The 25,655-nt window shown below is 38.7% G+C and overlaps 1 protein-coding gene across 6 annotated transcripts in view; it reads left to right on the top strand.

The window, feature by feature from the left end:
- Nucleotides 1-3,373: 3,373 nt before the first annotated feature.
- Nucleotides 3,374-25,655, top strand: part of FYB1 (FYN binding protein 1) — a 64,421-nt gene continuing 42,139 nt past the window's right edge. For 5 of the 6 annotated variants that reach the window (XM_062018528.1, XM_062018527.1, XM_062018526.1 and 2 more), the window contains exons 1-2: nt 3,374-3,452; nt 24,221-25,355. In XM_062018528.1, the coding sequence (XP_061874512.1) occupies nt 3,450-3,452; nt 24,221-25,355 (1,138 nt within the window). In that variant the 5' untranslated portion in view covers nt 3,374-3,449. Of the gene's footprint in view, nt 3,453-18,466; nt 18,610-24,220; nt 25,356-25,655 lie in introns of those variants that run through there. The other variant, XM_062018524.1, reaches the window with a different exon arrangement.

Genomic DNA, 25,655 nt, shown 5'->3' with positions numbered 1-25,655 from the left:
GCAGTTCCTCACAAACTGCTCCAGCATGGGGCTTCCCACAGGGGCAGCTCCTCACACCCTGCCCCAACGTGGATCATCCACTGGGAGAACAGTCCTTCAGGTACTGACTGCTCCAGCCTGAGTCCCTCACAGGATAACAAGTCCTGACAGCAAACCTGCTCTGGTGTAGGCTCCTCTCTCTCCAGGGGCTCCCAGATCCTGCCAGTAACTTGCTCCAGGATAAGCTTCCCACAGAGTCACAGCCTGCTTCAGGCATCCACTCTTTCTGGCGTGGGGCCCTCCACAGGCTGCAAGTGGGTCTCTGCTCCCAGGTGGCCTCCATGGCCTGCAGGGGCACGGCTGCCTCACCATGGGCTGCACCACAGGTCACAGGGGAATCTTTCTTCCAGGGCTTAAGCACCCTCCTCCCCTTTCTTCTCCACTGACCTTGGTGTCTGTGGAAGTGTTCTCACATTCTCACTCCCTGTAGCTGCTGCAGTTTAGCAACTGTACAGCAACTTCTCTTTCTCAAATATGTTATTCACAGAGATGTTACCTCAGTCACTAATTGGCCAGGCCTGGGTCAGCTGTGGGGTCCATCTTAGAATTGACTGGCAATGGCCCTATCAGCTACAGGGGAAGCTTCTGGCAGCTTTTTGTTTAAAGAAACCAACCCTGTAGCTCGCCCCGCTACCAAAAACCCTGGCCCAGGCAAGACCACTATGCACTCAAACAGCAAAAGTGTGCCGATGACCAGTGAAAGTGAATCATACCCTGTCCATCAAAGGCAGACCAAAAAAAGCAACTTTCACTGGTTCTTGTCACCATAAACAGTTCCCTTGACACCACAGAAGTGGAAATAAGATTTCACTAATTAATAGGCTTAATATTACCAAGTGCAAACTCAGAATTTTCTCAATGGATGGAGAACACTTGCACCCTTGCAGTCTTCCCGGGATATTTCAGAAAGGTTCAAACCTAACACTCTAGTTGCTGCACTGTGGAACAAAGCCACTTTTGGAGGAAGATCTGATGTTATTGCCTCACTGTGGGAACAGCAGGAACCTTCATCAAGAGCAGAGCTATCAGATACCAGGAAATCTCTTGCAGACAGAACAGCTCCTCAAGGGCTGCACATGCAAACATTTTTGGACAAAAAAATATGAAGAGGGTAGGCCTAGGGAAATCGAACATAGTCTAAAACTTAACACTTAATGTGACCAGATGTACTGAAGAAGTATCTTTCCAGTACAGATAGTATTATCCATCTGACAAACAGATTTTTTTCCCTCCTGTCAGAATCCTCCCTGTCCTGCTATTGAGTCTTTTTCATCAATATAACTCACATAACATATGGAAGCCTTATGGATCTCTTTCCTTCTCTGTTCTCTTTGGAAGATTGTTATTGAATATAACATTGAACATAAAGGAACACAAATTTTTGTCAAATTCCCATTTTAAATGTAATCACAATCTACTTATATCCATTTGATTTCAATCTCTTTTTTTGTAGTATAAATTATCATTCTTCTTCAATATATACAGACTTTGTTATAACCTCTTTCATCTCTGCTTTAATAAGTCAGACAAGGCAAGCTCTTTTAATGTCCTTTCAGAAGGACATTTCAGAATTCCTTCTACTCATACTAGCAGACTTCCATCACTTAAACTCATAGTCACTCAACACAGTTGACTAGAACTGTGCACACAACTCTCTAAGCATGCAACATTTTTGTTATCACTCAAAAATCATCTGCCTACTGTGCAATCAGATCACATGTACTTTTCATATGTGCACGTCATGTTAGTGACTTATACTTACTATATCCCTGTCTCAAAGCAAAAATTCCTGTTCTTAGGCCTAAGTATATGACTTTATTATTAAACTTGGGTTTACTTCTGTCCATCCAATATACAAAGTCATATTCTTCCTATGTAACTACCTGATTCTCCAGAGTATAACCATTCAGTTTAGTACATCTTCAGATAACATCAGTGTAGGCACAGCTCTTGAACCAGACTCCTGACAAAAGTAATGAGAACGATTAGTACCATGACCTATACCTGCAAAACACTGTTAGTAATCCCAGTGAAACTCAGCAATTCCCCTTCCACTTCTAAACTAATGTTGCTGTAGGCAGCTCATTATCTACCTTGCAGTCTTTCTGACAGGTAACATAGAATCATAGAATCATAGAATGGTAGGGGTTGGAAGGGACCTTTAGAGTCCAACCCTCCTGCAGAAGCAAGTCAACCTAGATCAGGTCACATGGGAACATGTCCAGGCACACATCCTCTCCCAGTTTTCATCACTTAAAATTCAACACGGGACAGTGTTTTAAATACTCTGCTTAAATCTAGATAGATCAATTTAATTGTATTACTTTTGCCTAAAATGCCACTTATACTCTGTAAAACAGGTATTTAGATTTTTTTTTCAAATCTGTTCTGAGAATTGCATAATGTTGTGCTCAAGCAAACAAGCAGTAACTGACCATAATAATTTTCTGCTTTTTAGAAAAAAAGAGCAATATGTTGGTAATTGATACTGTAGGTAGTGGTATTTGATATTATGTATATAACAGAGAATATTCATATATTGCATTGAAAGTTTAATTGAATGCCAGTGATTTCAGACTTAACAGTAATGCAGCAATCCTTTTAGTGTTCCACTACTGAGATTATGGGTAAATTCTGATTTTATAAGAGAACGAAGTTTAAATCTTGCTTGTGACAGACAGATGGTATTTTGTGTTACTTTATTATATTTTCTACTTGTCTCCCACTACTTCATACAGAGAAACTTGCTTATTGAAAAGTCAACTGATTCTTTAGTTGTTGGACATCACCAAACTGCAGCAACACAGAACTTTAATAACCTGTCACATCAGGACAACCCTATTTTTCTGTTAATATCAGCAATGAAGAGCTGAATAGTTGATAGAAATATAGTTCAGTTTATTACAGGAAGAAAATTAACTCAGGTTGCAAACATTCATGAAAATCTAAGCCAGGAGATATGCCTGGGCTTGGTAGTAAAGCCTGAATACATAAAAATTTAGGAACTCTGAATATAAAAGACAAAACCAAAATACATTTGTCCTTTTAATTTAGTCAAAAATTAGTGAAAACATAATTATATATTTTGCTCATCAGCATAGACCTGTTTTTCATTATAATCTTGGAGGACATCAAATGAATGAATTCTCATTCCCTGTCATTTGGCCTTCACAGTGGTGCAGCAAATACCAAACAAATGCCACTAAAAATTCTGTTAGGTCTCTGATAAAATGCCAAACAAGGATTTTGCTGATAATTTTTCCTGTGAAGGCTGGATAGACCACACACATTTTTTTTTAAAAAAAAAAAGGAAAAAAAGGAAGTGCAGCGAAGGACAAAGAACATTTTTGACTCTCTCTCTTACAATACATACCCTTTGGCAGACTTGAGGAGATAGACAGACCAAAACTATGGTAAGTACAGAGCTCTATTCATTTATTTTTTATTACATGATTACATAAGAGTACTAAAACTGCAGTGGATGCCACTGTAAAACTTTAAACATATTTCTTACAGTTTTCAATTCAGTTCCTTGCAGCTGACTTCCTGCTTTTGAGGGCATGAAGAAACTTTTTAGTTTTGTAGCTCCTTCATTATGTGAACTAGTTTGTATGTGCCTTACTGATTCTGGTAAGTTTCTTTCAAGGCTAAGCTGACAAATCAGTGTATGCACCTAGACGAATTGTACAGTCAAATGTCAATGTACCACCAAGTAAGAAATGGGAATGGGTCAAGCCTTTAAATTAGATTTACAGAAAGCAATTGCACTATCTTATTGTGATTCAAAAGTATTTTGTGACCAAAAAAAAACCAAAAAACAAAAAAAACACCCCACATTTATGTGTAAATTTTCAGTATCATTGTTTGGGGGTTTTAAACCAATTTGTAGAATTGGATTCCTTTGAAAATACAGCTTCTTAAGCATTCAAATATTTATATTTGTATCTGTTTTTATAAGTATTTTCTGAATAAGCCAAATCAATAATTTGAAGACATGACTTTTTTTATTCAAATGTTGTAAAGTGTGAAATACCAATAGCTTTTTAGACCATCTTTGTTCTGGGAAATAGTTTAGAACTTCTAGAGTAGCTTATATCTTTTTATCACGGTACATGTGCCTAAATAAAGCAATTTTTTCCTGAAGGTAATAGCACTAAAGAGGTATCCTTTATTTGAAGCTTTCAATTTCATTTCAAGAGAAAAAAAGATATCTCACAAAATTCAGAGAGAAACCCAAGCTCTAGAATTCAGTGTCTGCAGGGGGAAAGAGGTCTAACTTTACTCATTGCAAACAGGGCTTGAAAAACGGCAATGTGAAATAGAATTCAATACAGAACATAGTTAATATTTAATGATGCTTCATAAAGTTCAGAGGAGTTTAGCTGAGTTTGTCTGTTTTACACAATGATGGAATTCTTCATCAGTCAGTGTGGCCTCAAAGTTTTTACATAGGTAATCTTCTTTATATTGTAAATATTTCTTATTCTGGGTTTTGGTTTTTTTTTTTTTTCTGTTATAATGAATTCACTGTGCAGAATCAAGTACTAAAGGCCAAAAAACTTTCTTTATGCCAATAATTTATTTCAGATCACTTGACTTACTCTGGATTTAAGTATGGGTAAACAGGATCTGAATAGAGCCAAGCTAGCATCAAGCTATGCTGTCACCTGCTGATTTCTGGTTGCCACAGAGATTCTTTAACTTGAAATAGTAATTCAGAAGCCTGACTATGCTTGTAGCCCTTGTATTTGCAAAACCCTAAAGTAAAACTTGCAAGCAAACAGACAATTACTCTTCCGGCATGATTCAAATATCTAGCTGCTTTCACAAAAGAGTTTGTTCTGAAACAGTATGTAAATATGTAAGTATGTTAACACCAGATTTCTGTTGCCAAATGCAGTTTGAAAATGAGAAATAATTAACACTTCCACTTCTTTGTTTAAATCTTTTCAAAGCTCCAGGTTGTCTTCTCTGAATCAAAATAAGAATGACAATTCAAAGTAATGCAAACCATGAAATCATACGCCTACTTATTTCCTTGACAATGCTTTATAGCACTAAGATGAAAGGACTGCTTTCATCTTTGCATTACAGGCAACCCAGAAGCTTCACCAAGGAAGTAAATCACATTATTTGGTCTTTGCTTTGATGCTGTATGGGTGGAAATTGATATTATAGCAATATGAGAAGACAGGAAAAAAATAGGAGAGTGAAACAAATATCTGAAGAAGGTGAAGTGTGGAGTAATGTAGGAAAGTTTGTTTTCTCTCAGTTTTATGGTAGAAAGAAGTCAGAGTGGTTGGAGAGATCTTAAAAAAATCTTTTTGAGACAACAAACTTTTTGAATATGAGACTGGACTTAATCTGTCTGAAGTTGGCTCCGATTTTAGTGCATATAGGGAGAAAGGGAAGGAGCAGAGCTAAGTCTTCAGAATCCTGAGATCAAAATGAGGACAAAAATGTAGAATTCACTGTTTCATTTCCATCCATGAAGTTTAAAAAAAAATTCAGATGAAAAAACACTAGAACTACAATAATAGTTTCTGGCAAGTTTAGCTTCATGTGAGATTGAGGCTAATGAATATAAGGAAAAAAGTTGACTTTTCTTTGACTTCAAGCGAAGCAAGCTGAGCTGATTTCTGACCTAGACAAATAGTGCTTAATATGTTTATCTTCTTGCAGGGATACGAACAAGTCTCAGATACACTATAATAAGGAGGAGAACTTTTGAGACATGAGAATTACAAGAATTCAGATAAATATTCTGATGCAGATACAGACAACAAAGGAATTTGGTTGATCTACTTGGATCCACCATTTTTTTGAAAAAAGAAAAGAAAAGGAGAAAAAAAAAGAACTGATGAAATCTCTTTAGTCATTACATCCAGATGAAGCGAGAACAGCAGTTAAAAAGCAATGTGTGGCACATTTTCCAGGTATCTCAATTTGGAAGGCACTCATGTTGCCTCATCAACATCTCAGCAAAACTTTCATGTTTAAATTGTGGCAGACTTTGTCTTTAACCTTATATGACTGTAGACAAAAAGTCCCCACACAGGCAGCTCACAAACAACAGCTACTGTAACACAACTTGCCCTGAAATAACTCAGTCACGGCTCAGTGCTGTAGTTCTCTAACATTCATCTGGGAAAAGGTTTTGTCTTCTTCCAGGGTAGTCAAAATACATTAATTCCCTTTGGTCCAAATTTTTGTCACATAAAAGATGTGGTCATTTAGCAAAGCGGTCTAGTTTTATTGACCATCAGAAAAAGCTCCTTCCTATTCACAAGCAGTGATAATATATATTATATAGTAATTCTGGGAGCTGACACTGACTCATTGACTCAGACCCCTCTCCATCTGTTCTTAAATGAAGTGTTTCCTTGGGTAATTCTGATAGGGCCAGTACAATTCTATGATTCTTTTGCAAGAGAGAGCCTAAGTATGTACAGCCAAAAATGGAATAAAGTACTAACATTTAGACAGAATTCAGGCATATAGTGACAGAGAGGAGTGAGAAATACATGAAGAGTTATTTCAGAGATAGAGATTTTTGGTAGGAAATCCTTGCCCAGGTTTATAAAAATCTTTGTCTTTCCCCTTGTATTGTAGGGAAGGCCTATATTCATGTTTCTAGTGATCCTAATTAGACTTTTCATAGAATCATAGAATAGTAGGGTTGAAAGGGACCTTTAGAGATCATCTAGTCCAACCTCCCTGCAGAAGCAGGTCAACCTAGATCAGGTCACATAGGAACATGTCCAGGCAAGTCTTGAAGACCTCCAAGGAAGGAGACTCCACAACCTCCCTGGGCAGCCTGTGCCACTGCTCCCTCACCCTCACAGTAAAATAGTTTTTTCTTATATTTAAATGGAACTTTTTGTGTTCCAGCTTCATCACATTACCCCTGGTCCTGTTGCTACATACAATAGAAAAAAAGGGATGTCCCAACCTCCTGTCACCCATCATTTAGATATTTGTAAGTATTAATAAGATCACCCCTCAGTCTTCTCTTTTCTAGATTAAACAGCCCCAGTTCCCACAGCCTTTCCTCGTATGAAAGATGCTCCAGTCCCCTGATCATCGTGGTGGTCCTGAGCTGGGCTCTCTCCAGAAGTTCTCTGTCCCTCTTGAGCTAGGGAGCCTAGAACTGGACACGGGACTCCAGATGAGGCTTCACCACAGAAATCAGGCAACATCTCAACCAATTTAACAGGTGTGGAATGAACTCTAACCTTCCTCACATCTCTGTATTTTGCAACTTGAACAAAAGAGACTTGCAGAGACCTCAAAGATTCCTAACAACAAAACCTTTTCCTGAACCTTCATACAATCTGCATCACTTAAGGTTTTTCCTGTTCCTAGGGGAAATAAAAAAGGCTAAGATAATAATGTGTGTTAGGTATGTAAATGAGACAAAGAAAAATCATGTTCATCAACAAATGTAACTGTGAAGCTGATACAGAACATACCATGCTTAGTTACTTTACCCTAACATACAAGATTATCCGAATGCTTCTCTTTGCCACATGAACTACAACATGTAAAAAATTTCAATTTTATGAGTCAACTTCTACTCTAACAAAGACAAAGTTACACAAGTTAAGGCAGGGCTCCCAGCATCCCTTCTCTAGTGTGGCAAATAAAAGAACTAAAGGTATTTGAAGGAATTCGGGGTGTGCAGGGTAAAGACCAAAACACTTTGCTCTCCAGAAAAATCTTCCACATCTTGACTCCTTTTCTTGAAACTGTGGTTACTGCTTATTAAAGGTACCTACAGTCACACTCAAAGGTGATATTTAGCAACATTTACCCTAAAATATTTTTTCTTTTGACAATAGATTCTCATTTGAATATTTATATTGACATGAGACATTTTCATAGTCATTTATACCAGCCCTGTCTCAGGTAAGTGTATTGAGAATATATCCTGATAGATTAAGACAGATAACACATGGATATCTAAAGGTGTACTTTAAAATCTTTTGTTGTAAGTTCAAAGTTTTAATATTCATCTACAGTCTGCAGCTAAGAACCTGATGGGATTTTTGGGTTCATTTCAATTAAAAGTCATGTTTTTCATCTATTTTTTCTTGCAAAATGAACATTCATATTGTTTTGTGTTCTAACTAAGACAATCCAACAAACTAAAAAGAAAAAAGTATAAAATTAATTCTTCAGCAGAGTTCAGAATTCTTTAATACAGAAATACTGAAATGAACAAAACCAGTAGCTGCCTTCAGCCGCAGTCCTCACTACAAAAGTTGAAGTGCATAGAAAATTAAGAATTGAAAAATTACACAGAAATGTACAAGAAGAGAGCCTCACCCATGTTGGTTCGCTGAAGTTACGAACAATGACTCCCAACTTCTAATGTGACCACTGAAAAGTGTGAAAAATTAATGAGAACAATTTATTGCACATGCTTTAAAAAGGGACACATAAGGAATCTGACAAATTTAATCCATAAATATTGCCCTTTTTTAACTATTTTTAGAGAGACTTACATTTTCAAAGAATGAAATGAGGATCAGAGGATCTTGTGCAACTCAGATTTACAGCTATGGTTGGCTGATCCTTTTACTTCTGCTGACACATCTCTCACAACTTTTCTTCCCATCAGTCACTTGTGCAACACAGTTCTCAAGAAATGTCACAACCTCTCTAATACCATGACTCTTTTCTAAACCTCTGAAGGTGTCTGCATTTTGATTCCAAAGATCAGCCATAGGGAGTCTGTTTTTATGATTCTTATTGGAGAAGAAAAATGTTTGAAAATTAAGTCCCCCAGTTCTCACTTTCTTCTCCTGCACAAAGCCTCTCAAAACAACCATTTAGCCACATCCATTGATCCGCTTCATCTCTTAATAATTGTAGAATCATAGAATGGTAGGGGTTGGAAGGGACCTTTAGAGATCATCTAGTCCAACCCCCTTAACTATTTCATAAATCCCTTTGACAACCCTTTTTGCCTCTTAGTGTTTCCAGGCCCTGCAGTTTATCACTGAGTGGTCCTGTCTCTATGACTGGTCCCAACTTATCCTTTAGATAAGGTTTGTAATTCACTCATTATGCCACTACTAGGTTTCCATTGATCTGAATGCTTCCCATATATGACATGAGTTTTCCATCAATTCTCTTTTTCCTCAGCCCTAAGACCAGCTGCTAGGGCTTGAATTTGTGCTCCAGACCACAAGAATGAACAGATTTCCCTTAGCTAAACACTGGTGCCTTTCTGCCTCATGATGCTCTTCTCCTCACTGGTCACTAACTGTCACGACCTGCACAACAGAATTACAAATTTGTGGAAATCATGGTCTACCTGACAAGACACTCTTTAATGAATGCCCAGAGACTGGCCTTGCTTTTCAGTCTTGTCAGTGCCCAGCAACAAATTTGGAATCCCGCACAACAACAAGCCCTTGGAGCAGAAAGGCTGGTACATGCCACCTCCTTAGCTGGTATGGCCTGTAGCCTCTGTGAAGAGGCAGCAAAACTGAAGGAGACCCTGCTGAATTTCTCCTTGTCATTTACACCTACTCTGTAACTAAGAGATTCAAGCATCTGCAAATAATATACTTGATAAGCAACTAAATTTGCATGATTAAAGTTAAGAAAGCAGCCATAACTTCCCCACCTCTGAAACAAGGCAACAGGAAAGCACTGAGTAAAATCCTGAGAAGTTACAGGGATTTTTCCCTTCTTTTCTTTCCTTTTTTTTTTTTCTTTTTTGAAGAATATGGGAAATAAAATAACTCGGACAGCCTAGAGGGGCTGCAGATTCCTCATCCTACCATGCAATCAAAACTCAACTGAAAAACGCTCTGCACAATCTGAGGACGTTGGCCCTGCTCTGAGCAGACAGATGGACCAGATGACTTCCAGAGGTCCCTCTCTACCTAAATTATGCCGTGAGGTTATGATTTGTAATGGAATTGGCTCTTCCATTAGAGGTCACTATCGTGCAGGCATCCAGAAATGACAACACAGAAAAAATATACACATGGTGATTTTAGAGAGAAAGAGCTACATGCTTTAGGGTTCCCTGTGGCTCAACAGCTGAAAGGTGAGATTCACCTGGCTGCAGAGCAGGTGTATGATGGACGAGGAGACATATGGTAGCACAGTCTGAGTATAGGGTAAGAAGGGGCAAAGTGAGGTTAACCGATGAGAAGTAAGTTTTTGAAAAACACAGTACAGTAGAGCAGGAAGGAAGAAGTTGGGTTTTTTTTTTAAAGGAGAAACTCTGAGTGCACCAGCAAGGCTTCAGAATATGGGGTTTATGTAAGATCTCTGACTAAGCTGGTGTTACCAAAAGGACTTTCAACAGATGGAAAGTTGATCCTGGTTTTCTGCTGTGAACGCGTTTTTTATTTAACATCACTTTCTATTTCTTTTGTTTATGTATGGTCTTACACCACCGATTAACCACTCACTTTGAAGCCAACAGCCTGTTATCACCTGTAAAGATCAAGGATCAGAATTCCTTGATAATCAAAGCAAGCTTTTTTAAAAGTGCAAAGGATTGGGCCATAGAAAGAACACTAGGCATTACACAAATCCTATGCAGAAGGATTTAAGAAAAACTTTTGTTAAAGCATTCTTTTTTAAGATCTTTGGATTAAACTGGGTTTTTGTCTTCAAACCTCATTGTCTTTGATTAAAACTCCCAAAGGAACATTTCTGAAGTTATTTTGTGCTTTGAAATGTTCATGCTGTGGGAGCATGCTCTTTGTTGCTATTTAGGCCACATTGTTGTCTTTGTTACTGATCATAGAATGGTAGGGTTGGAAGGGATCTTTAAAGATCATCTAGTCCAACCTTCCTGCAGAAGCAGGTCCACCTAGATCAGGTCACATAGGAACATGTCCAGGTGGGTCTTGAAGACCTCCATGGAAGGAGACTCCACAACTCCTCTGGGCAGCCTGTGCCACTGCTCCATCACCCTCACAGTAAAATAGGGGTTTTTTTATATTTAAATGGAACTTCTTGCACTCCAGCTTCAACCCATTACTCCTTGTCCTGTTGCTACATACAATAGAAAAAGGGATGACTGATGTCAGGAATTGTACTAAACTGAGAAATCATATAAAGAAATGCATTTATTTCTAATTAAACTTTAACATTCTGGTACAAATGCTGTCCTGTTACCTCAACCAGCAAAATTATTTGGATTGAAAAGCACCTCCCTTCCCATGCCCCAGTGACTTTTCTTTTATCTCTTTTTCTTTTCTTTGCATTGATATTTTGAATCTGTATTTTTTAAGTGACGTGATATAGAACAGTCTTCAACTTCTATAGCAACAAACCTGAAGGGAGGCGAGTGAAATACCTTCACAAACCACAGTGAAAAATAGTAGAGGTCATTACACAGGTTTCTAGCCTTTTAGGGCAACAGTTTAAAAATGTAATTGTTAGATGCCCCATGCCCTACATCAACACTGGGAATATATTTTTTTGCTTTGAAGGTACAACCAGTTGAGGTGACTGAACACCGTGACAACACAAGCTCATTTTTTCTAATGTGAATTTTCCCCTGATGTGGTTAAACTGTTGACTTACAGGAGGAGTCTCAGAAACGGTGTATAGGATGTGTAACAAACGGATGAATGATAAGCAGAGTGGTTCAACAGTAAGAAAGAATGTATGCCAGGCCTACACAGGGAATTCCCAAACTCTGCTTGCACAGTGCTAGTAGCTGGACATAAAATGTGTTGTCTCTCTCCCCCCATTCCTCTTTCATAGATCTTCCTTTCTGCAGCCCAGACCCTTATTGTTCATCCTCATCCTCCTACCTTAAACTACAGACAAACTGGGGTCTCAATCTGTTCCCTACCTCCTTACAACACAGCTTTAGCTCTACAAAAAAATGAACCCTAACTGCATCCTGACACAGAGTCCCTGTTTTCCTCCAATTTCGCCTCAATTCAGCACTCTCAGCCAGTGCTCAAAATCTCTGTGCTGACTGAACTCATGGAACAGACTAGGAAACACAGACCTGGTGATCTAGCTACAGAGTTCAGCAGGTTATAGCTCATGGGTAGCAACTGCCTGTGTACAGGCCCTCTTCAGCCACGTGATTACATTAATTACTTGTACAGAGGAAATTTATCCTGCAATTCAGGTAGGGACGAATCAGCATTTCATCAGAATCAACTGCAAGTAAAACTAAGAGCCACTGCTATCACCTAATCATAGAACAGCTCAGGTTTGAAAGGACCTCAGAAGATCATTTTGTCTAACTCTTTGTCCTACATAACATTTTGAAGCAGTTCACAAACTGCTAATGGTGCACATCACTTTTCATCAGCTGTTCTGTTTGAGTTTGCACTGGTCATGAACTCTGAGAATCTACAGAGGGGTCATTAAATGCTACAGAAGGACAAACTCCATGAAAGTGCTTAGCACCTTTCCCTTTCTGGCCTTTGCAAATCACCCGGATATAACAGAATCAGCAGTATTTTTCAAGAAGTGCAAAGGACAAGAAACTGAAACAACTTTGTAAGAGCTAATAAAAAATGACTGATGCTGGATTAACCACACCTGAAACCACCCTGATAAAATTAGTTTCTGTTGTTTCTGTTTCTTATTTCTCATTTGTTGAGAAGTTTGCCATTAAAAGAATGTAACACAGATTTTTTGTCAATACTCCCCAATGCAAAGTACTGCATTAGAGACATGGCTTTGGTGAGCTCTGCAGTGTAACTCCTCGTTGGATATTTCTTGTGTTATTCGTGGTACAAGAGCAGAAGAAAAGGAGCTCCAGCCCTGAAAGCAGAGAGCTTTCCTTCCTTATCCAGAACTTCAGTGAGTCAACAGGACTTGTGTGAGAAAGTAGCACAAGCAGCATAACCACTTCTGGTACGACTTGGGCAATAGCTCACAGATGGAGGTCTGATCTTTCATGTTTTAAAAGGAAAAGACTGAAAAGCTGTCTGTGAGGAATCACAGGACATTAACAGAGCCTAAGTTGCTCTCACCTGAATCCTTTTCTTCAGAGGTTTAAGGAGGAGATTTTGAAGGGTAAAGGTCCTTTGCTACCCACTTCCCAGAAAAGGCTCATGAAGCTGGGAAATACATGAAGAGGCACAGATATCAACAGTGAGTCCTTTGGCTAGTACCCCATCAGCTAGTGCAAAAGGGCAGATGATGAGAGGAGGACGTTGCCTGAAGCTGGGATGCTTTTTAAAAAACATGGGTTTGACTCTGTTCTGTTTCTCTCCACTACAGGCAGATGAGACTTGTGAAGCTGATCAGGGTTTAACATATGAGAGAGCAGGAAGAAGATTAAGTGCGAAAACGGGGCATGTCCCGGGCTATCCCTCTCTCTCTCTTCCATAGGGTTTGCACAACACCCTGGTGAGGCATTTGCGTGTTCTTGCACATTTTTTTGGCTTCCCAGCAGAGGAAGGGAAGGACATGCTGAGAAGAAGGGGAAGTCAGGGGTGCTTTGCTAAAACTGTCTGTTCCTCTTGTTTTTCCACTTCCTCTTCCTTTTAGTATCAGCAGCTGAGGCAGGTGCCAAGGAGAAAGCCAAGCCAGTGGATAATCCCCTGCCCAGACATTTACATGACAGTATACAGGGAGGAAATAAAGCAACTTCTTCCTTGAGAAAGTTCCCACTCAATCTCCCCTCCCCACCCCCTGTACAACCTCCCTCTCTTACTCTCTCTGAGTGCCAGGATGCTTCTGACATCAGCTGCTGAGATGGCTGCCTCTCTACTCCAAGGCTTGCACTGGACCTAGCCAGGCCTGGGAGTCTCCATAACAGACTGAGTCCCAGAAGGGAGGCACAGAGCCAGTCAGTGCTCTACAAGGTGATGGCAAGGAAAGGCAAGACACAGACAAGGCCACTACTGAGGAAGCATAATGTCATGATGGCAGGCAAAAGGATGCCCATCCTCCACAGTTACTAGAGCTCTTTTCCCCACACAAAGCACTCACACACAGCCACTGTTAGTCCTGCTGTGCTCCTCCGTCCTTCCTCTCACATCAATCTCTATTGATTCCCACTCATACACAGCTTCTATCAACTTCCCAAACAGACAGTCCACCTGTTTAACAGCCTTCCTGTCTTATAAAGATGGTCACCAGGTGCTTTTTCTCATCCCACTTGCCTCAGACCAGCAGCCAATTACTACAAACTCATCTATCCCAACTACATGAACAACACCTGCAATTTGTCTCTTTAAATTCTCTAATTAAGTTGGCACTGGTCATCAGCTGTGGCCCCCAAAGAGGCACAAGCTCTGGGATATGAAGCTTAATGGTGCTGTGGTAAACCCTGTGAGTTCTTTCAGCCCACACTTCATCGGGCTCTGTCTGTGTGTGTTGTGGCTCTCGACCACCCTGGTAAACTCTGCACTTTCAAGATTATTTTCTGGGGCCTGTGGAGAGTTTAGCAAAGGCTTAGTGTTTCCATTTGTTCTATCAGTACCATTTTATGTTGCTGTGTTGCTTTCAATTCTCCCTGAACTCCTTGCTAATGAACCCAGGTAGACCGAACACAGGAGCACTGACATTAGCAAAGAGGAAAAAAAAAATGCAGTTCTCAGGGGAAAAAAGCCTAACTCAAAAGCCACATAATCTGTTCCCATTGAGCATGTCAGCTTTGCAGCAAAAGGAGTAGGGAAAGGCCTGTGACATGGCAGAAGGCATTGAGGGACAGCTCAGGAGCAGGGCATGGAGGAAGGAGCACAGGGCAGTGAAGATGAGCAATTTGATGGAAGATGACTGTTAATACCTGAATGCAAGCTTTGTATTCAAAGAATTACTTGGGGCTTGAGTCAATAGAGCACTTCTAAGGTCAAGTCACAAAAGAAACAAAACAAACAAAGCTCTTCAGGTTTTTTTGCACATAGGATTGTTTTATATAGCAGGTGCTTTGCAACAGCTTCTAATGCTTGCAGGAAGGACTGTGCTCTGTAAGAAGCAATTTATTATAGTGTGTACACCCAAGTAGAAAACCAGGAGGTTAACATGAACTTGAACTCTGGCATACACTGCGCTTTCCTTCGTCCTAGAAGTAGATCCTTCACAAACCATAGCTGAGATAAGGAGACTCTGCCAGTGCTGTTTGTTTTCTGTCTTGAATTACGAGTTCTACTTTAGTATAGAAAAATATAGAGTGGAAACAGGTTTCTTCATTCCTTGTTCAGACAAATATAAATATGGTAAATACAGTCAATGATCATAAGATTATAGGGACTTAATTATGAAAATTTAAAAGAGACACACTATTGACTTGAGGAGCTTTCAGGGAGCCCTGTGTGTCAGCTGTCTACGACCAGTATCTGTAAAGCCCAGTTGTGGCTATATAAGCATGACAGTGCAGATAGACATGAGAGAATGCCACTAATTTAGTAACGCAAACATCAAACTCCCATCAGAAATACTAAAACCACCTTCAAATGGCAACCCAATGAAAATGCAGCAGTGCATTTTTCAGGAAGTCTAGCCCTGTCTGCAGACACAAAGATAACATAGACTGATACTACCAGAAATGTTCTCATAGCATGTTGTAGCAATTGCAGACAAAAGTTCCTACCAGTATTCAGGAATACCAAGCTTTTACTGAAAATCAGGTACTTTCCAAAGTGATGCTGTAACAGGATCACCAATATGGAGGGATGGCACTTCCACCCAAGTCCTGACTCTGGGCAATGGCACAGCAAGGCTAAGCACGGTTGCTAACTCTTTGCCTCGCCTTCTGACCATGTTCTCTCTCAGCAAACACATGAAAACAGATAGACTGTAACTCTTCCAGTGTAAGTATATACAAAGAGATTATCAATGTAGAAATTTGTCATTCTTGTTCTTGTTGTAGTCTGCCACCAGGAGGCAAAAGCCCTATGAGACTAAGGCGGAGACAGGAAGAGAAGTTTCAGTGAAAACTTGGGCTAAGGCTGAATTTCCATTGTTGACCACTCCACATACTTATGTGTGTTGTATACCACAGATACAGAGAGTCACACTATTCTGACTTTGGAAGAAGATTGTCAAACCTTCTTTGATGTAGTTAATGCACTTGTGCAAAGGTGGTGTTTCCTTTACTTCTTTTTCCTACATGTACATGGCTTAAGGATCACACGCCACAGCCAATCACGTCTATCTTTTTTCTTCTCCCACTCTCACCCCTAATTCTTTCTACTGTCTCATCTGTACTGGAATCATATAACAGGCTAAGATCTAATGAAGTAAGTTAAAAACAACATGGAAACAAAAAAGATATTTTTGTTTTGTATCATGTCACTTCAGTTTACACCACCTCCAGCAATGGTACTGACCCAGCTGTGGAGATAACAAGAACCTGATTATGACATTCTTTGTGAGCATGGAACTGGAAAACCAGAGGAATTCATACAGGACTGTCCAACTTTTCAAACCATTTCAGAACACAGGACAGTATCAGTAGATGAAAGATACCTTAAAAAGATGGATTAGCAATTGAGTGAAGCTGTTTTTCTCTCCTTTTTTTTTCTAACAAATTTAATTCCTAAGCAGCCACTTTTCCCAAAGGTACATGGGGAAGAGATAGTTGAATAAATGCTCCAATAAGGCTGCAGTCATAAAAGTTCCACATGGGAACAGTAACACACCATTGTTATGCTGGGATTTAGATGCTGATTTTGGCCTACAAGGAGGCTGGAACAACACACTTTTGCATGAGAAGGTACTATTTTCATTTATATTCTTGTCTTGCTTGAATATTTTCCTGTGATTTTGCTATTGCTTCTGCTTCTAGGGGAGGGTCTAGGGTTTATTTTGTGAAAAAATAATAAAAAGGCAAAATATTTATATACTACTTTCACATTTGCAGGTCCTGGTTCTTGAAATGTTAATTCCTTCAGGTGCTATTTCTTCTAGAAATAGCTAATTCCCCCAAATTACTCTCAAATATTCTTCACAGAAATAAGTGGGAAAAAAAGAAAGGATCCAGAAAGATGTTGTACTTGCAAGCGCAAAATGAAGCATATGGCAGACATTGTAGATGGGCAACTTTCATGGCAGTTTCACAGTATAAATGAGTGTTTTCACTGTGTTTGTTGCAATTTGTATTCTCAGCAACATTCTATCAGGGATATATTTATTTCTATGTGTTGGATGAAAGAGAAGGCAACAGGAACTGTCTAGCACATTCACAGTTGCAAAGATGAGCTCGTTCTTTCATCATTGCATGATTTGCCTAGCGTTGATGCTGTGCACTAATTCTTGCAGCATTCTTTACCCATGCAAAATGACTATATTGCTACAGTTAGCACCTTAAAATAGTCATGAAGACCTCTAGATAGAGTAGCAATTGTCACAAAGTCTAATCTGCCTTAATATTAAAAATAAATGCTTCATCATCGGTGATAATTGTTGACCTTCACAATTAACGATTATTTTATAAATAAAATGCAGTGTTTAGCAGAATTAATAGCATAAAGAACTGCACTTCTACTAGGAAAAAAATATTGCATTATGTAACAACAAGAAAAAAAGTTGTTGTTGGCAAGTGGCAAGTCTAAAGCATGTGACAGGGCTTTTAACTCAAAGAATCTCCATCCAGCACCCTAAGAAGCTTCTGAGCTAGCTAAGAGAGAAGGTTTTGTAAAATTAAGCTGGAAATATCAAGCACTTTCAAGGATTTATATTGACATCCAAAAAAGATTCAAAAAATATGAAAAAATTTCTGCAATAGGAGAAGTGACAGACAATGAGGAAGAGACAAACAACTTTTTATGAAGTTCAAAGAGATTTTTTTTTTCTGGAATCTTTTCTACTGCAGCAGTCCAGCAACTTTAGTGAGCTGTATTTAACAGAGGGTTCTGCCTTCATGGTTTGGATTTACCTTCAGCACAAAATTTTAGAATTTCTTGTGAAGCATACTTCTCAATATCAGTTTTCCTATCCTGTATTATTCTTCAAAGTCTTTGATTTGTGTAACTAGCTCCCAGTCAGAAAGGCAGAAGATATGCATGATCATATTCTTTATCTTTTTTTTTTTTTTTTAACTTCTCCAGCTTTAATAATCTGGCCAGTTGACATCTCTTGAGATGTCACCGGCAAAGGTGGGAGTAAGCAAATACATCAGCTGGCACTTCGTGAGTGGAAATGTGTGCAGCAGTTCTCAACAGAAGCAAAGTACTAGACTTCATGAGCTAAGAAGTCAGTCAGTCCATTCTTGTCTTTATGCTTGTAATTGCTGCACACATTTCATTAGTCATTATTCTGTAAAGACTCAGGCCTGCATACATTAATATAGTTTCACAGGACTACATAATGTGGGGTAAATGCATTACTTACAGGTATCACGTGGTGAATACTGATGATGACAGCAGCCAAACAGTCTGAAATATTTTAGTTCCCTTTTACCCTACCACTTCTTGCCTAATATCCTGAGGAAAGCAGTTTTCTCTACAGATTATGATAATGAAACCCACAAGCAGCATTCTTGTGCAAACCCTTGCTGAGAAGCAGAGCTCCTCTTAGCAAACACTGTTAAGGTGATACAGTCGTGGATTGTCTCACTGAGGGAGCCAGTTTTTCTGCCTGTATCAAAATATTGGAGAGCATTGGAGAATCCAGGTAACTGTACATGTTTGTCTTAGAAATAAACATGCAAAGTTCCAGGAGAAATAGAATCAGTATAAGGTGTTGCATATAACCTCACATAACTGGAATTTCTAATTGTAAATTCTAGTTATAATTAGTTTAACTGAAAAGATGCCAAGCTGACAAAAATAGACTTTTCTTTCTCAAAGTTTTGCATTACCTGAAATGGTATCACTTAAAAGCAATCCTTTTCTAGTAGTTCCTTATGCAATATGGAGGCTGGTTGGTTTGTGGGTGGGGTAGATTTTTAATATACCATACATTGGATTGAGATACCAGTGTATGTATTTTGTTTGTAATGGGTCATGGAAAATATTTTTCTTTCCAGCAGTGAGTCAGAATAATATTCAAATGTCTTAAAACAGTACAAAATTTCCTTTACAGTCATATGAGACCTTGATATTCTAGAAGTAAGGGTAGGAACTTTTTAGAGGCAGGAACGCAAGTTTTTCTTCTTTGAGGTTTTCAGATGTTATGTTAGCTTTAGTGGACTAACTAGCGTTAAATCAAAGACATTTATAATGCAGTCATTGAAAAGGGATCTGTCTGCCTCATTTCTGGGGAGACTCAATAGAAAATTTGCATTATTCTGAAAGCTGTTGATTAGCATATGATAAAAATAGTCTTAGAACTCTGAATTATTAATATCATGAAACTCTGTGCTTATATAAAGCCACATTAAAAAAAACCAAACTTGTTTTACTGAATAGAATTTCTTGGTGGAAAACTGAGGCTGTCCGGTTTCTGTTGTTAAAGACTGAGTTGGTAATGATTGATAGTTTTTCTGATCTTTTATATAGGCAGGTAGCAAAAAGAATTAAGAAAATAAAAGTGAAGCTTTATGTTGAACTTACCTGAACATAGGATGGAGACATGACCATGCATGGATAGATGCTTTTGCCTCATGCATAGGCTGTAACAGCAATATCTTGGGACTAAGCTGGGTTGTCATCTGGATGTTCTGGTCAAGCCCCATGCCTTCACTAGTCCTGGTCTTTGACCTACCTGGAGTGGATGAACTATGTTGTCCTGTCATATTCATGCAATATAATATAATTGGGTTTCCAGTTAGGTAAAATAAGAGAAATTGACAAGAAAGGGACAACAAATGTGTAAAGGTAAGCACAACAGAAAATATAATGAATACAATGTGATTAGGCTGTAACACTATCTTGTCTAATTTTGACAAACTCATGAGTGTGCAGGCTTTGTCTTGCTGGTGTTTAAGGGATGTTTGAAACTGCCTTTCAAAAAAAAAAAAAAACCAAACACCACAGTAGCTGCCCTCTTCTTTGTTTAGCATCTGATAGGAGCTCATTTCTCTTGTGTGCCATTGTAATAGAAGTCTCTGGGCAGATGTTGTCTTTCTGCCCTGTTTTCATAAATTCACTACCCACGTTCATAGGTACAGAGTATTACAGCATCTTAACTGCACTTTTCAAATGCTGCACTAATTATTAGAATGAGTCTTCTTTTACTAGTAATTAAAATAGTACTCAAGGGAAAGAAAAGCAACTTGGAAATTATTTTTCTCTTCTGAAAAAAGCAAAGTTGTACAGTGATAATTCTGAAGTTTCTCTGTTTGGAAAAAGAAATAGTCAAGCAATAATTTATCATGAATCCAGAATGGCGTTAACGTCTTGTGCAAGCAGATAAACTCACTCAAATCCATTAACTTCAGCAAAAGTTAAATTACGCCTTTATAAAAAGTTGCCTAATATGTTTCAAATATATATTTTTCTATAACTTTCACATGTTATTTCCCTTGCCTTTTATGTCTAGTTCTCTATTCTTTATGTCCTGTCAATAAGTTAGAGCTCAGTTCCTTTAGATATTAATTTCTCTGGTTGTCTCACTGTCACAGAATTCATAAGTATACACACATTTCTTCTTAAAGGGATAGCTTTACAATCTTTATTTTTTTACTTTCTAGCAAATTCAACAAGATCCAATTCTGTTAAAAGATTATGAGTTTTTAAAAGGCCCATTTAAACCCTATCACTTGTAAACAGAGAGTAAAATGTTACAGCTGAGAAAGGAAAAGGTGAGATTCCAAAGAAATACAAGAAATAATTTTTTCACTGTAAGGGTGACAGAAGACAGGAATGGGCTGCATAGATGAGTTGTGAGGTCTCCTTCCCGGGAGACATTCAAAACTCACCTGGATGAGTTCCTGTCTGACCTACTCTAGGTGGTCCTGCTCTGGTAGTGGGATTGGACTAGATGATCTTTCAAGGTCCCTTCCAGCCCTTGAGATTCTGTGTGTGATTTTTCCCATTATAAATCAGATATGCAGATATTTTGAAGAACTGCACAATTTCTTGTGCAGTCAGCTGCTACATGTATTTGCTTAATTAAGGATTGTATGCTGTTTAAAGAAAAAGCAACCATAAGGGGAAGTTGAAGTGAAATGATCTTTTGACATCAACAAGACTGGAAAGTTAAAACCACATTTATGCCAAAAAACCCCAAATGTTTTTTGATCAGGCTGCTAATTGAGACTGGAAGATTTATAGTAAACTCAGGTAAATATAGCTGGAACCCTTGTGTTTGTTGTATTCTCACAACACTGCATTTCTGTACAGAAATGTGCAGTTATATTCTAATTAACAGAGAATTGCATTTGTTTACACTGGGATGCAATTAAGATCTAGTTGTGGAGGAATACTGTAAAAGTGTAGCTCAATATCTGTGTGGGTCTCTTGTTGAAGGCAGTAGGATACTGGGAAAGCACTGCATATACAAATCTTGATCAATCTATGGCATGGGAACTAAATCTTGAGTATTTTTCTAGATTTGAGCAAATACGTTTGAATAATGCTACCATCCCTGTGTTACTGTGCACCTACCTTAATGTGCCACTTCCAACTCAGAACAGAAGCTGAAAAACCAAAACATTTTGCAGTAAGTATCCCAGTAGAGTGTAAAGAAAAAGTTCACAAAATAACCAAAGTACTTTTTGCATGAGATTCCTCTGTTCCCCAGGCACTTTGCCCTTTAGGGGAAAAAGGACAAGGTGAACTTCATCTCACTTCAGAATCATTTAAAGTTCCTATTTCACGATTTCCAACCTATTTTATGTGCCAATAGAATAGCTAACTGCTGTCACTTCTGGGAAGTGACTGCAGGAATTGCACTGTAAATAGGTCCACAGATGAAAGGTTTTCTTTTACTCCCAGTTCCCCATCCATCTACCAGGCCAGTCAGGTTGTGTATTACAATCCACAATATGGCTTCTAGTTTATGAAAGCAGGAACTGGTGATCTACTTTAAAGAAAAGCAGAAAGATTTCACTGGGTTTCTTACTCCCTTCTGATTCTTAGTGTCACTATTCACTATAAGTAAATTAGAGAGGCTACATTGCTGATTCTAAACCCTTCCACGTGCCCAGAAGCTTTTTAATTTTGAAGAGCTTCTAAAACGGGATGATGAGGACAAGGTTGGTTCATTGTACTGGGAAGAAATTTATCAAAATAAATCCATTGACTGTCCTAACATGGCAGTCCTAACACTGAATGGTGCAGTACATCTAAAAGCATGTATGAATGTACTTGATCTTGCTGTTGCAAAGATGTAGATTTATCAGAAACTGTATATCATAACAAGAAAGTTTTCTTCAAAGCCACATTTCCAGCTTCCAAAAGGTCTACCTGTGAATGTCTCTTATTCAGAATATTCACACCACTGTAGTTTGACACAATATTTATTCTTAAATTTCAAATGGAAGAGGTAGCAGAAGGATAAATTTATTTCTATAACTTTCAAAAGCCACTGAGTTGGCCAAGCAGATGATATTAATAGTAATTATTAGGTAGTAATTTATAAGTTCTGAAGACTTCAAATGCTGAAGTAAAGTTACAGTATCTCCAATGGCTTAGATTTTCTTACAGAAGTTAAAAAAACTACGCATTAGTAGAGAGTCAAAAGAGATCAGAGACAGAAGGTTTTGGTTTTTTCTCTCGCAACTAGCTTAACTTTCTGTTTAAGTGGGTCAAATCAGTGTTTTGTGAAGTATTGTGGGAGAAATCTTGAATGACTAGTGACACATCTTTGTATCTCTGCAGTGTTATTGTGTGTCTGTGCATGCTTATGCTTCAACCAGAAGTAGATGGTTTAAACCTGATAATCTCCATAGTAAATGTGTACTTCCTTCCCTCCCTATGTGTGCAAAAGAGATAACAGTATGGTGCTCTTATGTCTGTCTTGCTGTGGCTGCAACAGTTATAACTTTGTAGCATAATACAAACAGTTTGGATAGATTGTATTGGGGAGGTTATCTTTAAGCTGCAGAGAACCAGGTAAAACTATTCCAATAGGCAATTCACTTAATGTGATACAATAAAATTGAAGGCAAAAGGAGCAAAATCTCAATTTAGAAGCTCTTGTTAACACCATTTTTTAAGAAAACAAAAAACTGCTGAACACCAGCTAGATTGTACTGAGTGAAGACACAGTTCATTCTTCAATCTCGTTCTAAAATCTTTTTCAGGCTGCTATTTATTATGCTTTGCTCAAATTGGTAGGAGCCCTTTCTAGTTAAAACATCCCTACTTTACACCATTAGTTTAAATGTGTTAACTTCCACTCACAAAACAGATCCCACTTAAATTCTGAACCAGGTACACCACTGTTATCTGCCATAGTTAGCCTCTTTCCTCTACTATCATCTGGGAAATTCTCTGCTGCAGAAGGGTCCAGACCAGTGCTGTGAGACCAATGCACTCCCCTTCATCCTCATCCTACACTGTACTATGTTTTAATTGTACTGAATTCAAACACATTAAGGTTTTGTCCTCGGTTCATGTTAAAGACTGGTCCTGAAAGGTATTGAATAGGGCTAAAAATTAAAACATTTTCAAATAAAGCTGTGGTTTGGAATTGTTCAACTTTTTTTCCCTTCCAAGAAGTTCACTATCTTTGATGGTATCTGGGTGCATTGGTTGTCATTTCTTCCTCTTTTCCTCCATATATTTTCATTTTCCATGCACATATGCACAGGGGTTTTTTTGACATAAAAAATGAAAAGAAACAAGGACCAAGAGAAGGTAGGCAGAGCAGCAGGGAACAAAACTGCTGAGAAGGGAAAGAAAAACTGATCCACACAGCCCAAACCAGAACAATTTCTGTTTTCACAAAGGAACTTGCAGGTCTTAAAAAATTAGCAGGAATAATGCTGGTTTGATGCACAATCCAAGTCTCAGTCTGTGCTTCTGAGGACAGGATTCTCATTTTTAGTGATATATTAATTTTAAAGTAGTATGTACTTCATTATATTTATTATGTGTTTAGTTACAAATTCCAGAAATAAATAGAACTGTAGTATGCACAAAAGAAGCTGCATGGCCACTGCCTAAAGGTAGTACTTGCACTGAAAAATTTACAAGATTGTATAACCACATCAAGGATATAACAAAATGCTCTGCTTCTCTAACCCTACAGGAAGATGTGCTACAGTATCGGCACAGCCAATCATCAGTACTACAAACCTCAGACCAGGAAACTCTTTAAAGTACAGTAAGTGTGAACATTGCAACAGAGACTTTCTCATTGCTGCTCTTTCTTTTTCTCTTCTTTATGCTTACAGGATGGCAAGACAGATGTGAAGTCACTCATGGCGAAATTTAACACAGGTAACAGCCTCACAGAGGACGCTTCTGGTAACGGTCGACCGTTCAAAGTCCCAGGACAACCTATCCATAAAGAATTACAGACAAGGAAAGCAGCACTTGAGAAATTTGCAAGCCCAGGTAATGCAGCTTCTTCAGCAGCCAGTACCTTTCACAAACCTGTTCAAACTAGACCTCCTCTTGCGATCAAGCCTTCAGTTGATGATAAAACAGAGAAGGATCCAAAGCCCCCCTATTTGAAACCAGTGTCACTGAGGTTTGGGGTTCAGCTTCAGGCATCTAACAGAGAAAATGACGGAAAAGCTAGATGCATTAAACCTCCCACCCAAACCAGTGACTTGGCAAAAGAAGAACCAAAGCCTCTGTTTCCAAAACCTGCAGTGAACAAGTTCCTTAACTCTGCTTCTCATGAGAAAGAAAAGATTTCTCTGGGAATAAAACCAAATTCAAATCTTGCATCACAGGAAAGTGAGAAAAAAACAGCGTTTTCAAAAGTATCTGAAGTTAAAGAAAAGTTCATGTCTGCAACACAAGAAAATGAGATGAAACCTCCTTTCTCTAAACCACCTCTTGCACAGAAACCTTCTCTAAACCATGAAGTCTCTCACAATGAAGACATTTCTCATAAAAATATGTTTCTTCAAAAAGGACTATCAGGCCCTAGACCAAATATACACTCATTTAAAACAGCAAAGGAAGTGGATGAAAATAGTAACTGTGCTGCAGGTAATAATTTTTCTAACATGGCTCTGAAGCCTACTGGCCACTGGTCCAGTTCATCTCAAGGCACTCCTAAAAAATTGGAGGAAATGACTGAAGAAACTGGAATGAATTCTGCCAAGAACATCTTTCTCAGCAAAATCACCCAGGAAGAATCAGATTCTCCTTCTCCAAAGATGCATAAAACAAATACAGCACTTGCTGCAGGAAGGCCCTCGGGTGGATCACCAGAGGAAGATCAGGACAGGACCTCAGAAACCCCCAAGAGGAAAGCCTTGCCCCCGCTGTACAAGCTGGGCCAGCCCCCACAGAAGCCCAGCAGACCACCCAGCGTGGACTTGGAAAAGTTCTGGAAGAGCAGCCCAAAAGATAGTGAGTCCTTTCTTACTGTTGCTTTCTTGGGTACTTTTTCTTGGGCTTTTTTATGCATTTAACACCTGATTGTCATGGTTTGACTAAGACACTGATTAATTTCAGGTGGAATCCCCTCTTCTATTCAGAAGTAATGCAAGAATTGTGCATTAGATACTCCTTTAAAGCCTTAACCTATGCTTGTGTCACTTCCTCTCCAGGACAGAAATTAAAATTATAATCTCCCTCACTCAGCAATAAAGTGTAGTATGAATGCTTTCTGTATCAGGTTTATTTGTTTTTCCAGACTACTTAGATGGA

The sequence above is a fragment of the Colius striatus genome, chromosome Z, assembly GCF_028858725.1.
Source record: "Colius striatus isolate bColStr4 chromosome Z, bColStr4.1.hap1, whole genome shotgun sequence".
Taxonomy (NCBI): domain Eukaryota; kingdom Metazoa; phylum Chordata; class Aves; order Coliiformes; family Coliidae; genus Colius; species Colius striatus.
This window is presented reverse-complemented; position numbering and strand designations above follow the sequence as displayed.